We start from the raw sequence: 13,757 nt of genomic DNA on the forward strand, positions 1-13,757 counted from the left end.
TGTCCCCATAGCGGACCCCCGGTGGAATCCGAATGAGGAGGGGGATTTGAGGATGCTTAACTCCTATAAGGAACTGCTTATGTATGGCCTCCGGCACTCGGCTGTCAGACATAACAATTGGGCAAAGCCTTATGAGCTAATCCAGGAATCAAAAGAGTCCGGTGGCTTTCCTGCAGCGCATTCGGGACACCATCCGGCAGAGTACTTGCGCAGACCCAGATGATCAGGCAACTGAGGCAATTATAAAGGGTATCTTCACCAGCCGTGCGGCCCCTGATATTAAAAGGAAACTGCAGAAAAAGGAGGATTTAATGGGAATGTCTATGGCTCAGATTTTGGAGACTGCAAATAAGGCTTATACCCTTAGAGAGGGAGAGAAGGAAAAGAGGCAAGTGAAAATGATGGTAGTGGCGGTGCAGGCCGGCGGCAAAGGAAGGTCACAGAAAGGCAAAAGGGGCCGGGGAATGAGAGGTTGTGGACGTGGGCGCCCCGGTTCCCAGGAGAGGCGCCTGGGTTACAACCAGTGTGCCATATGCCGGAAGGAGGGACATTGGAAAAATGAGTGCCCCGAAAGGGAAGGTACCCCTATGATGGCAGCAGAGGATCAAGACTAGGGGTGTCAGGGGAGACAGACCATCCTGCCCCTGGAACCCCGAGTAAAAATGTGGGTGGCAAATTCAGAAATAGACTTTTTAGTAGACTCTGGAGCAGCATGGACCGCCGTAAATCGACCCCTTCAGCTGCCAGTGGCAGACTCCCTCACAGTGGTGGGTGCCACAGGGAAAGGAACTAAGTGCCCAGTATATGCCCCAGCGGAATGTGTCTTGGGGAACAAAACTGTATCTCACAAGCTGGTTTATCTCCCCGATTGTCCAACACCCCTACTAGGACGGGACCTGCTTTGTCGCTTAGGAGCCACCCTGCATTTCACTCAAGATGATATAACTCTCACCTTACCCCCCTGAGAATGCTTGGATAATGACCCTTGCAGTTGAACCCTCAGCCATGCAAGCCCCAGGGTGGAGCGAGTGGGAGGACCAGGTGTATTCCCTTGTTTGGGCATCAGGGGTCCCAGGGAAGGCAACCCATCAAACCCCTGTTCATATTCAGCTCCTTCCAGTCAATGAACAGGTTAAGACTCTGCACCCCCTGGTTCCAAACCCGTATACACTGCTGGCCTCTATAGGGGGACAGTATACCCATTTCTCGGTCCTAGATTTAAAAGACGCTTTTTGCACGATTCCAGTCGACACCCAATCTCAGGAGATATTCTCCTTCGAGTGGGAAGACAACAGAAGGGTTAAAAAGCAGCTTTGCTGGACAGTATTGGCCCAGGGATTTAAAAATTCCCCCATTCTGTTCGGCCAGGCTCTGGCCAGAGACTTGGAGGAGTGGAATAATTCAGACAGAGTCCTGCTCCTGCAATATGCAGATGACTTGCTAATTGCTGCTGTGGGTCTGATCCCTTGTCTCAAAGCCACTGTGAGCCTCCTGAACTTTGTTGGACTCCGAGGATACCGGGTAGTCGAAGCAAGGCTCAAATTGCACTCTCTGAAGTACAGTATCTGGGATTTCACATCAGGCAGGGAGAGAGAAGACTCTCAAATGAAAGAAAGGAGGTTATTTGCCAAGTCCCTATCCCTAGTAACCGTAAACGGCTCAGGGCATTTTTGGGCATGGCAGGCTTTTGTAGAATATGGATCCCAGAATATGGACTGTGGGCTAAACCTCTGTATGAATGTGTTAAGGGAGCGGCTCATGACCCCTTTTTCTGGTCCCCAGAAGCAGACAGGGCATTTAAAATCTTGAAAAGGAAGCTGATGGAAGCCCCAGCCCTGGGTCTGCCGGGTCTCTCTAAGCCGTTCCAACTGTATGTGCATGAAAGGAAAGGAATGGCCCTGGGAGTGCTTACTCAGTTACTAGGCACCTGGAAACGTCCCGTAGCCTACTTTTCTAAACAACTGGATCAAGTTGCAAAGGGTTGGCCAGCATGCTTGACGGCGGTCGCAGCCACTGCCCTAGTGCTTGGGGAAGCTGAAAAACTGACACTGGGAGGAACTGTGCAAGTGTATATTCCCCATATGGTTCAAGCCCTGCTGGACACTAAGGGTGATCTCTGGCTCACACAGGCTTGGGTTGCTCGGTACCAGGCAAAACTGTTAGCGAACCCTGAAGTTACCCTGCAAACCTGTCCCTCCCTTAATCCAGCTACCCTGCTACCAGAGACAGAAAAGCAGGAACATGACTGTCTGGAAATCATAGATACACAATACTCTAGCCACCCAGATTTAAAAGATCAGCCACTCCCAAATGCTGACTTGGAATGGTATACGGATGGCAGTAGTGCTCTTGTGGATGGGCAAAGGAGGGCTGGTTATGCTATTGTGTCTCTTCATGATACCGTGGAAGCTGAGAGTTTACCTGCTGGGACATCTGCCCAACTTGCTGAACTAGTGGCCCTGACTCGTGCACTCGAGCTGGCAAAAGACAAATGGGTTAATATCTTTACTGATTCAAAGTATGCTTTTGGGGTATTGCATGCTCACGCTGGTCTGTGGAAGCAAAGAGGAATGCTGACAGCCCAAGGCTCCCCGGTTAAGCATGGGTCTCAAATTCTCCAGCTGTTTGAAGCAGTACAACTCCCCTCAGCGGTAGCAGTGGTGCATTGCAGAGCCCATCAAAAGGAAGATCAAGATGTAACCAAGGGCAATGCTAGAGCAGACAGGGAAGCCAAGCGCGCTGCTAACCTGAAATCACCAACAGAGGAGAATGCCCAAATGCATGCCCTCATCCCATCAGTAGGTGAGCTTGCAGCCCCTCAGTACTCCCATGATGACAGAAACCTGGCTGACAGTCTCGGTCTCCAGGAAAAGGAGGGATGGCTTTATTCCACAGAGGGAAAAATCCTCCTGCCCAAGGGCCTGATTCGACCAGTGTTGCAGAAACTGCATCAAACCACACACGCAGGCAGAGAGGCTCTTACCCAGCTTATGAATAAATATTTTCTAACCTCTGGGCTTAAACCCCTAGCATCACAGGTACAGGCTGAATGTTTAATCTGCCAAAAGAACAACCCTCGACCAGGAGTAGCAGTGCCGCCAGCCACCCTGGAACCTACCCCAGGCCCAGGATTAGTGTGGCAAATAGACTTTACTGAGTTTCCCCGGACCCAAGGGTACAGGTACCTCCTCGTCTTAGTGGATCGATTCAGTGGATGGCCTGAAGCCTTCCCATGTCATAACAACACTGCCAAGACGGTGGCTCTTAAGTTTGTCAAGGAGATTATTCCTCGCTTCGTACTCCCCCAGTGGATGGAATCTGACAATGGAACACACTTCACACCTCAAGTGGTTCAAAAGATATCAAGTGCTCTGCAAAACACACCATGGCGACCACAAGCCAGTGGAGTAGTGGAACGCACAAATCAGACACTCAAGCGACACCTCTCAAAGGTCTGTCACGAGGCCTCTCTTAGGTGGCCTGATGCTTTGCCCCTTGTGTTACTCTGCATTCGTGCTCTCCCCAAGGGTAGGTTAGGGCTTAGTCCCTTCGAGATTATGTTTGGAAGGGCCTGGCCTTTGAATGGTACCCCGGTTCTGGCAGGGGAGTGGGAAATGGGGTGTGGGTTCTTGTCTCAGTACATGTGCTCTCTGTCTGCTGTTCTTTCTTCTCTTCACAGGTACACCAAAGATTCACAGCCTCTTCTGCTGGATGCCCTGGTCCACTCCCTGCAGCCTGGTGACTCCGTTCTCGTGCGGACCTGGAAGGACGAGCCTCTCCAAGAGAAGTGGAAGGGACCCCACATCATCCTGCTTGTTTCCCACACAGCGGCAAAGGTCGAAGGACACAAGAACTGGATTCATCACTCTCGACTGAAAGCAGTGCCCGCTCCTGAACAGTGGACTGTCCAGCCTGCTGAGAAAACTGCTAACGACGATTTGGGACTTAAGCTGTTATTCAAAAGACAGTAAGGGTCATTGGGAATGCTTTGTGATCTCTCTGAACAGCCACAGCATACTCCCCGCGAGAACCCTGAGCATTGGTTTTATCTATTCACAGAAGGCCGACCTGGCCTATGTATTTCGTCTTGTTATTTTTTGACTTGTTTAGTGTCAATAATTCTTGTCTTTTGGGCATTTGGGTTGTTGTAATCACAATATGGATTCAGGTTTAGGGTTTCTCACAACATTCCTTTTGTCACAGAAGCAATCCTTCTGTTACCTAATGTTTCACCCACATCGCATGCAGGATGGGGAGCCATCCCTGCAGATACGGCTAACCCAACTCTACAGAAGACTGTCTAAATTTCTCACTCAGTTTGCCAATGATACCCTGGCCATAGAGAAACGCATAAGTGCTGAGTGGTACCAGCTTCGACTGCTGGCTTTGCAGAACCGCCAGGCCCTATATTATGTGTTAGCGTCACGGGGCGGTGTATGTGCTCTTATTGGAGAAGAATGTTGTACCTATGTCCCAGAGTTTTCACAGGATATTAACAAGCACATCTTGTCAGCCGAACAGGCCTTGAACCAGTGGAAGGCCCAGGAAGGGGAACCCACTATTTTTGATTCCCTTTGGGGTTGGATACCTGGTTTAGGGGAACTAGGGAGTATAGGGGGAAGCATTGTTCGCATCTTGCTCACAGGTGTGGTGATAGGTTTTGTCCTTTTCCTTTTGCTCACTTGCTGTAAAGTGCTCATATGTAAGATTTGTATCTCCCCCTTCCCAGAGGTTCCTTTATATTCTCTCATTGATGATCCTGATTGCATGGAGCTTAATCGCATTTTGTCTTTAGAGTATGAGAAAACTCTGACAAAGGTTTGTTGAGTGTTCTCAAAGGAGGGAGGGATTGTTGGTGTCACTAGGCATAGCTACCAGGTAACTCGGGAGAGTGGAAGGCCAAAAGTGCCGATGAAGCTCTTCTGCTCTGGGCCTACCTGAACCACAAAACTCCATCTTGAGAACTTTCACTTACTTCTGTGCTAACTACTTACATGCTGAAGCAGAAATGTAAGGGTCAGCTTTTCTAGCAGACAGCTGTACTTTTGTTCACACTAGCAAAACTTGTAGAGATAAGACGGAGGAAGACTGCTGCACAGACCTTGCAAGGCCAAGAGATAAGCAGGCAAAGGCAAAGTTTCTAACATGCACACTGTGTACCTGCTGTAACTGTTGTCTGGAAGGGAGGGGTAAGGGTGAAACAGAACAAAGGCTTGCACAGAAACTGCTTGGAATATAAAAGGGAAATTTGTTTGTATTTGTTGCACTTGATTTGAGACATGCTGGTCTCCTAGTGCCATTTCAGAACTCTGAAATAAACTTGGCTTGCTTTCTCCCCTCGGTGTCTTTATTGGTGCCAAGCACACCGGGCAACGAACCCTGTTTGCCATCTCAAGGACCGATCTGGGCAGGCAACAAGCTGGCCACCCAGGGGGAACAAACCCATGGAAAGGCCCATTGAGGACAGGGCAGGCTGCAGTTTCAACAGGAGTTAACAGGTTGAGGTAATGACGAGAATCTCCAATAAACAGTCATTTGGGTTGGGGGCTGCCTGAGGGTAACAAAGGCTGGGGGAGGGGGCTCAGCCCCTCTGCAAAGCAGCCCCTACGTCTGGGCCTCTCCAAAGGACAGAAGTGGTGCAGCTCTGGCCCGTGCAGTGATTCCCGGCTCAACTCAGGGCTCCAGTGTCCTCATCATCTCCTCTATCCAGGGGATGAAGGTGGAGATTCTTGTGTACACTCCAGGGGAGGCGCTCTTTCGGGATCCCCAGGAAACGATGCCCTGAGCTCTTTTCCCACACACCAGGGGGCCCCCAGAGTCACCCTGCAAAATCAAACAAGCCACAGATGGAGAAGAGTTCAGTGAGTCGTTTCCTACTGAAGTGCAGCTCAGTGACATCCCCTGGTGCAGCTGGTCTCAGTGTCAGCCCACAATGTCCACCCAACTCTCCTTGCACCCCTTGGCCCAGCTGGCTTAAACACCCTACCCACTCCCCTGTCCAGCTGGTCTCTACCTTCCCCTGAGACAAGACCAGTTCTTTTCCCATTCATTTGTACAACACCAAGCACAGTGGGGCCTGATCCCCTATGGTCACTCGTAGGCACAACTGCATCCCCAAAAGCCTCATTCATAATAATGATTTATCAAGGGAGCTTGAAGCCAGAAGGAGATTCACCTTAAAAGAGGCTTTGCCCTTCTTCGGATCCCCCACACACATCATGGTGGAAGCATCATAGTCACAGTAGGTCACATCAGGATTTTTCAGACACACGTCATCCTCCAGCACCTTTAAATTCGCCTCCTGGAGTGTGGTGGCTGGGGCCGATTCACTCTGTCTGCTAGTGCAGCCCCAGCCAGCAACACTGCATTTGGTCCCTGGCTTCACTCTCTTGTCAGTGCGTGGCAGGAGGATGGTTTTCACCCATCTATTCAGCTTCACTGTCTCTACCAGCTGAGCGAAAAGAATGATGAACATCAATGTGAGGGTCACACTCACGGACAGACAGACGCACCCTGTTCCCAGCAACTCCCCTTGACCATGTGGTCACTGGGGACAGAGTGATGGGCTGAGGTGGTGCCTGCAGCAATGTGAGGTCACAGGAGGCAGGGTGATGGGCTGGGGGCGGTGCTTGCATCAGTGTGGTGTCACTAGGGGTGGGGCAATGGGATGGGGGTGGTACCTGCAGCAGTGTGAGTTCATTGGGGGTGGGGTGATGGGATGGGGGTGGTACCTGCAGCAGTGTGAGATGACAGGGGGTGGGGTGATGGCCTGGGGGCGGTGCCTGCAGCAATGTGATGTCACTAGGGGTGGGGTAATGGAATGGGGGCGGTGCCTGCAGCAGTGTGATATCACTAAGGTGGAGTGATGGGCTGGGGGCGGTGCCTGCAGCAATGTGATGTCACTAGGGCGGGGTGATGGGCTGGGGGTGGTACCCGCAGCAGTGTGATGTCACTAGGGTGGGGGTGATGGGCTGGGGGCGGTACCCGCAGCAGTGTGATGTCACTGGGGGCAGGGTGATGGGATGGGGGTGGTACCTGCAACAGCATGATGTCATTGTTAGTTGTCTTATTGTCGTATTGTGGGTGGAGGATCTGACGATGCACAGGGATCTCTTGTTGGCTCCGTTCCTCTTTACTGATGTTATGGGCTCCCAACTTGACAGTGATCTCACTGTAAAAGCCAAGCACAACTCATGGGGCATCAGTTGCAGGAGCGTATGTGAGGTGGGGGGTGGGCACATGTCGGTCTGATTCACGAACAGTGATATGGACGGGGCAGGGTACCCTGGTGCTATCCCCCTGAGCAGGGCAAGCTCTAGGTTTTTTGCCGCCCCAAGCAAAAAAATTTTTGGCTGCCCCCGACCCCAGCCCTGGGTTCCCCCCGGACGTCAATACCGCTCAAGCCCTGGGCTCTTCCCCACACCCGCACTGCCTGCCATTCCAGTCCTGGGCTCTCCCCCCGACCCACACCCCCTGCCGCTCCAGCGCTGGGCTCCCCCCACCCGCACCCCCTGCCACCCCAAACCTGGGCTTTCCCGCCTACCCCACCCGCACTCCCTGCTGCCCCAGCCCTGGGCTTCCACCCACCAGTGCTGACTCCGCCCGCTTCCCCCCTTGCCTCCATCCCTGTCCGGCGCTGGCCGGGTCACGATAAACAGCACGGCTCCAGGGCCGCGCCTCAGCCCAGGGTCCCTCCAGCTGGGGCTCCCACCTCCAGGACCGGCCGGGAGCCGGGACGGCAGAGCCAGGGGACCACCTGGCAGAGGGCTGAGGAGCCGGGGCAGGGCAGCCCCAGAGGGAGCGGAGCCCCGGAGAGCAGGACGTGGGCCCTGCATGGCAGCGCCCTGGGCACCAGTCCCCACTATGGCCCCTCTGCTGCTGCTCCTCCTGGCCGCCCTGCCGCAGTCCCTGGGTGGCTCAGGCCACTTCGCCCAGCTCCGGCTGCAGCGCTGGGGGGCGGCCGCCCTGCGGTACCTTCAGGCGGCTCCGTGCGCCGCGCGGGGCGGCCCCCACCCCGAGTGTCCCACACTCGGAGCCCGCCCAGCCATAAGGTGCGTGCGCTGCTCCCCAATGCGAACCGCAGCAGCCCCAGGACGCCCCTGTGCAGGACGCACTGCTGCTGCCAGGAATGGCTCTTGGCTCCTGTTGCCACAAGAGCAAAAAAAAAAAAAAAACGGCTGGCTGGAATGCTGCCCCTGAAAATGTGCCGCCCCAAGCACCTGCTTGGTTTGCTGGTGCCTGGAGCCGGCCCTGCCCCTGAGCTGATTCACTCCCCCTTGTTCTCCAGGATCATGGGTCTCATCTCCCCTGCACCCTGGAGAACAATCCCTGCCTAGATCCATACGGGGTCTATGCCCCACTCCCCCCAAAGCCCAGAGCCCTGCAGAGCTGTCCTGGGGCTGTGATCCCCTCCCTGCCCCGATCTGGGCAATGGGACAGACCCCAGCTGGTGTCAATGGCTGTAGCTTCATTGATTTACCCAGCGCTGGAACTGGACCATGGTTTGCACAGGCCCCTAGTAACTCGCCGACGCCCCCTGAGCAGATCAGACCCCTGGGCTTTGCGCTCCCAGCCTGTCACACTCACTGCTCCTTCCCTGCAACCTAGGATGGTGCCTGAGCTCCTGACTCCCCCATCACCCACTAATGCCCAACCTGCCCCGACATCCCCAGCACACAGGTGCTTACTCTCCATTGCAGTGAGCGGCCGTCAGCACGAAGTTCTTCGACACTAGGAATCCTCCACATGTTTTTATATACTGTCCGTCTTGTATTTCCAGATAGGCCATGTAGGGTCTGGAGTGGGGCTTGGCATTTATTCCTCCAATGATCTCACCTGAGGAGAGACCAGGTTCATCTAAAGAGCCCCATCATCTCCCTGGGCCGGTCTGGGACCGAGCTCCCCATCCCGAAGGGGAGTCTCCACAACATCATCCCACCCCCTGTGATGCTCTCCCTGGGGGATCCCTGTACCTGGAACCCTGCCCCCGGCTCAGCTCTCCCCCACACTGGACACCCCATGGGGCTGGAGGGGAAATCTAAAGCTCTGATGTCGCTGGATGGACAATCGGTGACAAACGCACCACGAGTGTGTCAGTAATTGCCCTGCCTTGAGCTAAGGGCTTTGGGGGCCAACATCACCCCGGCTTAGGCCTCACCACTGGGTGAGGAATGGGACACAGGGTCTGTTGCTCGGTGCTGAGCTGTTCGATGCTGTTGTCACTGTTTTTGCCCTTCCCAAGCTCTTCCTTACGTGGGCGGTGGGTGACACTGATCAATATCAGTGCTGGGGGAGACAACATGCCCCGATCCCCCCTGACATTCTGTACCCCTGTGTTAAACCCATTACAAGATGGTGATACATTCTGTACAAAGCATGCCTTGTGAGGTCTCTCTCACCACATGTTTCTGCACTCTTACTGTCTGAGTCGCTTTCAGTCAGGATCCATCCCCCATGCTGCTTCCTTTGTACTTCCGGTGTTGTGAGTGTCGTGGTTAGAGAGAAAGGGAGAGGTCATTGGGGGGAGTTTCTGCTCCCCTTCTTATAGGTCTTTCTTCTTTAAGAATCATCTCCAGCTGGGATTGAGAAGATGGAAAGTCTGATCAGACAGTAATACTGAGCTGTTTCTTTGTCAAGGTGTAAATTTTTCACCCACATCTTTCCTGCCCAGGAATGACCACTTAACCAGGTGATAGTCCATTTGATTACATTTACTCCTGGCTGAGGCATTGGCTAGCCATTTGTCTCTGGGGAACTGGTTTGTGGTTGTTCCCCAGACTTGAAACATGTCTGAATAACACCATGCAATAAAATCTTATAACTTTACATGCCACACATATTTTACCAGAACAATAATGATCAGCAAATTATGAGTTTTCAGATGATAACTCACAAGGCATGCTTTGTATAAAATGTATCATAGTCCTGTAAAACTTGTGAATATATGGGTACAGATTGTCACAGACCCCTAGATATCACCCACTGACCCCAATCCCTGAGACCCCCCCCCCATTCACCCCAATGTCCCAGGGGCCCTAATCCCAGCTGTACTTACCAGCCCAAGCCCCAGGGGACAGGAGAAAGGCCATGGGGAGCAGGAGCAAGCTCTGGGCCTGCATGTTTGGAGTCAGTGCACGGACGGTGAATCTGCCTCAGGCCTGCAGGCTTTATAGACTCAGCTTGGGGGGGATTGGAGGGGAGGCAGGAAACCTCAGGTTCGCCCACACACTCATCTAAATGCAGGGCTCAGGCATCTCAATTTCCAACCACAGCCACCTACACGGGCTGGGGGGAAGGACAGGCCATGCGTCAGCCGGGGATCCTGCACAGCTGGCTGGATTCTGCATGTCTGGGTCCCTGCATAGCTGGGTGGAGGATGCACCGCTGGATGGAGAAGACACCGCTGGATACATCTGGGGCTTGAACTCACTGGCACCATCCTCGCTCAGCTCCCTGCCCGTGTCTCTGTGATGGGGCTGTGGGTGACAGCGACTGATCTCAAGTGGCTGGTAGGAATGTGGCCCTTTGATCTTTCTCATATTGGCCCAGCTGTGAGCAGGCTGGGTCTGGGCAGACTGCCATTGGCCCTGATCACAGCTACCATGGTGGGAGGGTTTCTGACAAGCCCCCCCACCCTTCGGGGAGTTTGTGATCACGTGAAGGGGATGTGGCTGCATCTGTGATGCCGTACGGCTGGGAGCTATGACTGTGCAGTATCAGATAGGAAATGACATAGCAGAGCCAGCGATAGAACCCAGGTGTCCTGGCTCCCAGCCCTCTCCCCTTCCCCCACTCTAACTGCTAGAACCCAGAACCCTCCCAGAGCCAGGGACAGGACACAGGAGACTTGGCTCCCAACCCCCTCCTCTTCCCCTACTCTAACCATTAGACACCACTCCCCTCACATAGCCAGGGATAGAACCAAGGAGCCCAGGGGCTGGCACCAGTGTTCCCTCTCATTTTCCCCACCCCTCTGAGGAATGAATTTTCATATGTGCACCAGTATGGAGGTGAGGTGTGACACGACTCTATGTGACACATCACCTTCATATTGGTGCACCTAGCAACATTCATGTGGTGAGGGTGGGGCCAAAGCTTTCTGAGTGTGGGAGGGGCTCAGGCCTGAGGCCGAGGGTTGGGGTGCAAGTGTGTGAGGGCTTCAACTGGGGGTGCAGGCTCTGGGGCGGGGCAGAGGATGAGGGGTTTGGCGTGAAGGACGGTGCTCTGGGGCTACCGCAAGGAGAGAGGACTCCCCCAAGCTCTCTCGTCACAGCATCACCTGGGCAGAGGGTGGGAGGTGCCTCCCTCCACCATGGCAGATCCAGAGATGCGGCCGCAGGAAAGCCCCCCCCCCCCGGCCCTGGCAGGTTCCAACTGGGGCTGGGTTAGAGCAGGGGGAGGGTCGCATATCCTGGTGCCCCGGCCGCAGTAGCTCTGGGCCTCCCCGGCCCCAGCTGAGTTCAGGCTAGGGTAGGGGCACCCTGGCCTCGGCTGGGTTTGGGTCGTGGCAGAGTTGCAGCCAGGGGAGGGGTACCCCATCAGTGGCAGGTCCAGGCTGGTGCTGGGTTCTGGCCACCCATCCCTCACTCATGGCAAATTGGAGAACAGGCTAGGTTGGGGCCAAGGGAGAGGCAGCACTCCCCTGGCTGCGGCATGTTCCCCGGGCAGGTTCCTTGAGCCCCTGCGCAGTGCTAAAAAGACAGCTGCGCGGCTGCATAGCTTACAGGGAACTTAGGGACTCCTGGCTCCCAGCCCTCTGTGACCCCATTGGTGCCAACAAGCAAAGTGTTCACTGTCCTTCACAAGCCTCTCTGGTCTCAGACCAGACAAACACACTACACCAAAGACATCACTTCCCTGGATGCGAGGGCTTTACTGAAAGCAGGTAACTTGTCAAGCCTCATGCTCACTGCAAGCCGTGCGTATGGATGGCTAATGTCCTTATCCTGGCACCTACAGTTAATTGTCTTCGGGTGACCCTCCAGGGAATCTCATGGCTTGGGGATAGCCATTCATGCAGGAGAGAGCTGGCAGCCCTCCTCCCCCCGTCCACCACAGCTAGCCAGTGGTGGACTACACGGTGTGACACTGGCAGACCCAGGTAGCTGGCAGTAACTGAGAACTAAGAAACTCATAGCTTGAGACCAGACTGTTCACCTGTGTGTTTGTTTCACCCAAAATAGGGATGAGTCTTACAAGAAAGTATTTAGTGTTCAGACTCTATCAAATGCTCAGATGTAACTCCCTGCATCGATCTCATGTGCAATCTCTGTGTTCCTGGCTTTAAGGAAAGAAGTACAATTGGCTTTATAACACCAAAACATTTGCTCTGAACATGAGCACCCAGGCACTGGAATTTTCCCTCCACCCCCACCCCACACATCCAGAAGGACGATCAAAATCAGATGGGCCATCACATTAAAAAGGATTTCTGAATGGACCTCTTGCTAATGGAAAATGCTGCCTGCAAAAAAGTACTGCGGGTTTGGATGCTGAATGAAGTAAATAAAAGGAAGCCACTGGACAATTTTTTAACCAACACAGACTCTTTCCTTGATTGTGTCTTTCTGGGCATCTAGTAAAGTCTTCTGCAACAATTCCTATTCCTAGGGGAATTCTGTGCCAAAAAAAAAGGTGCCAAAAAAATTAAAATTTCTGCAGACAATACTTTAAAATTATGAAAACTTGTGTATATTTTATTTGTCAAAATAAAACAACATAATCATGCCAGTTTCAATTATTTTGGTTATTTATTAAAAAATCTCTGTCAGCCAGTATGTCTGTAATAATACAGAGGGGAAAAAAAGATTCTGGTAAATTCCTTACTAAGCATATTAATATGGAACTTTTCCCCACAGGAAATACATACTGCACCAGAAGCGCCGCACTTCTGCCTTTTGCCCACAAAAGGCCACTGTGGCAACAGGTTTCAGAGGGGTAGCCGGGTTAGTCTGTATCCACAAAAACAACAAGGATTCAGGTGGCACCTTAAAGACTAACAGGTTTACTTGGGCATAAGCTTCCATGGGCAAAAACCCACTTCTTCAGATGCATGGAGTGAAAATTACAGATACAGGCATAAATATTTATTGGCACATGAAGAGAAGGGAGTTACCTTACAAGTGGAGAACCAATGTTGAAGGCCAATTTAGTTAGAGTGGATGTTGTCCACTCCCAGTAATTGATGAGGAGGTGTCAATATCAAGAGAGGGAAAATTGCTTTTGTAGTGAGCCAACCACTCCCAGTCCCTATTCAAGCCCAAATTGATGGTGTTAGGTTTGCAAATGAATTGTAGCTCAGCAGTTTCTCTTTGAAATCTGTTTTTGAAGTTTTTTTTGTTGAAGTATGGCTCCTTTTCAATCTGTTATTGAATGTCCAGGGAGATTGAAGTGTTTTCCTACTGGCTTTTGAATGTTACCATTCCTGATGTCTGATTTGTATCCAATTGTCCTTTTATGTAGAGACTGTCCGGTTTGACAATGTACATGGCAGAGGGGCATTGCTGGCACATGATGGCATATATCATGTTAGTAGATGGGCAGGTGGACGAGCCCCTGATGGTGTGGCTGGTGTGGTTGTGTCCTATGATGGCGTTGCTAGAGTAGATATGGGGACAGAGTAGGCAATGGGGTTTGTTACAGGGATTGGTTCCTGGGTTGGTGTTTCTGTGGTGTGGTGTGGTGTGTAATTGCTGGTGAGTATTTGCTTCAGGTTGTGGGCTGTCTGTAAGTGAGGACTGGCCTGCCTTCCAAGGTCT

At 52.8% G+C, this 13,757-nt stretch overlaps 1 protein-coding gene across 1 annotated transcript; it reads right to left on the bottom strand.

Annotated features, from left to right (window-relative positions):
• Positions 1-5,238: 5,238 nt before the first annotated feature.
• LOC135975242 (granzyme H-like) lies at positions 5,239-10,179 on the bottom strand. The gene is made up of 5 exons (XM_065565429.1): positions 10,055-10,179; positions 8,688-8,835; positions 7,036-7,171; positions 6,176-6,451; positions 5,239-5,823 (listed from the first exon to the last, which is right to left on the bottom strand). The coding sequence occupies exons 1-5, from the start codon at positions 10,116-10,118 to the stop codon at positions 5,674-5,676; spliced, it is 774 nt and encodes a 257-aa protein (XP_065421501.1). The 5' UTR covers positions 10,119-10,179; the 3' UTR covers positions 5,239-5,673.
• Between the last annotated feature and the right edge of the window lie 3,578 nt (positions 10,180-13,757).

The sequence above is a fragment of the Chrysemys picta genome, chromosome 13 (genome assembly GCF_011386835.1).
Source record: "Chrysemys picta bellii isolate R12L10 chromosome 13, ASM1138683v2, whole genome shotgun sequence".
NCBI classification, from domain to species: domain Eukaryota; kingdom Metazoa; phylum Chordata; order Testudines; family Emydidae; genus Chrysemys; species Chrysemys picta.

What these genes read in the sequence shown, in the direction of transcription:
- LOC135975242 (XM_065565429.1), bottom strand. Translation starts at nt 10,118, where the DNA reads ATGCAGGCCCAGAGCTTGCTCCTGCTCCCCATGGCCTTTCTCCTGTCC. An exon ending in GCCGCTCACTGCAATGGAGA is followed by an intron (nt 7,172 to 8,687) that starts GTAAGCACCTGT and finishes TGGCTTTTACAG; the next exon opens with TGAGATCACTGTCAAGTTGG. An exon ending in ATGACATCATGCTGTTGCAG is followed by an intron (nt 6,452 to 7,035) that starts GTACCACCCCCA and finishes CTTTTCGCTCAG; the next exon opens with CTGGTAGAGACAGTGAAGCT.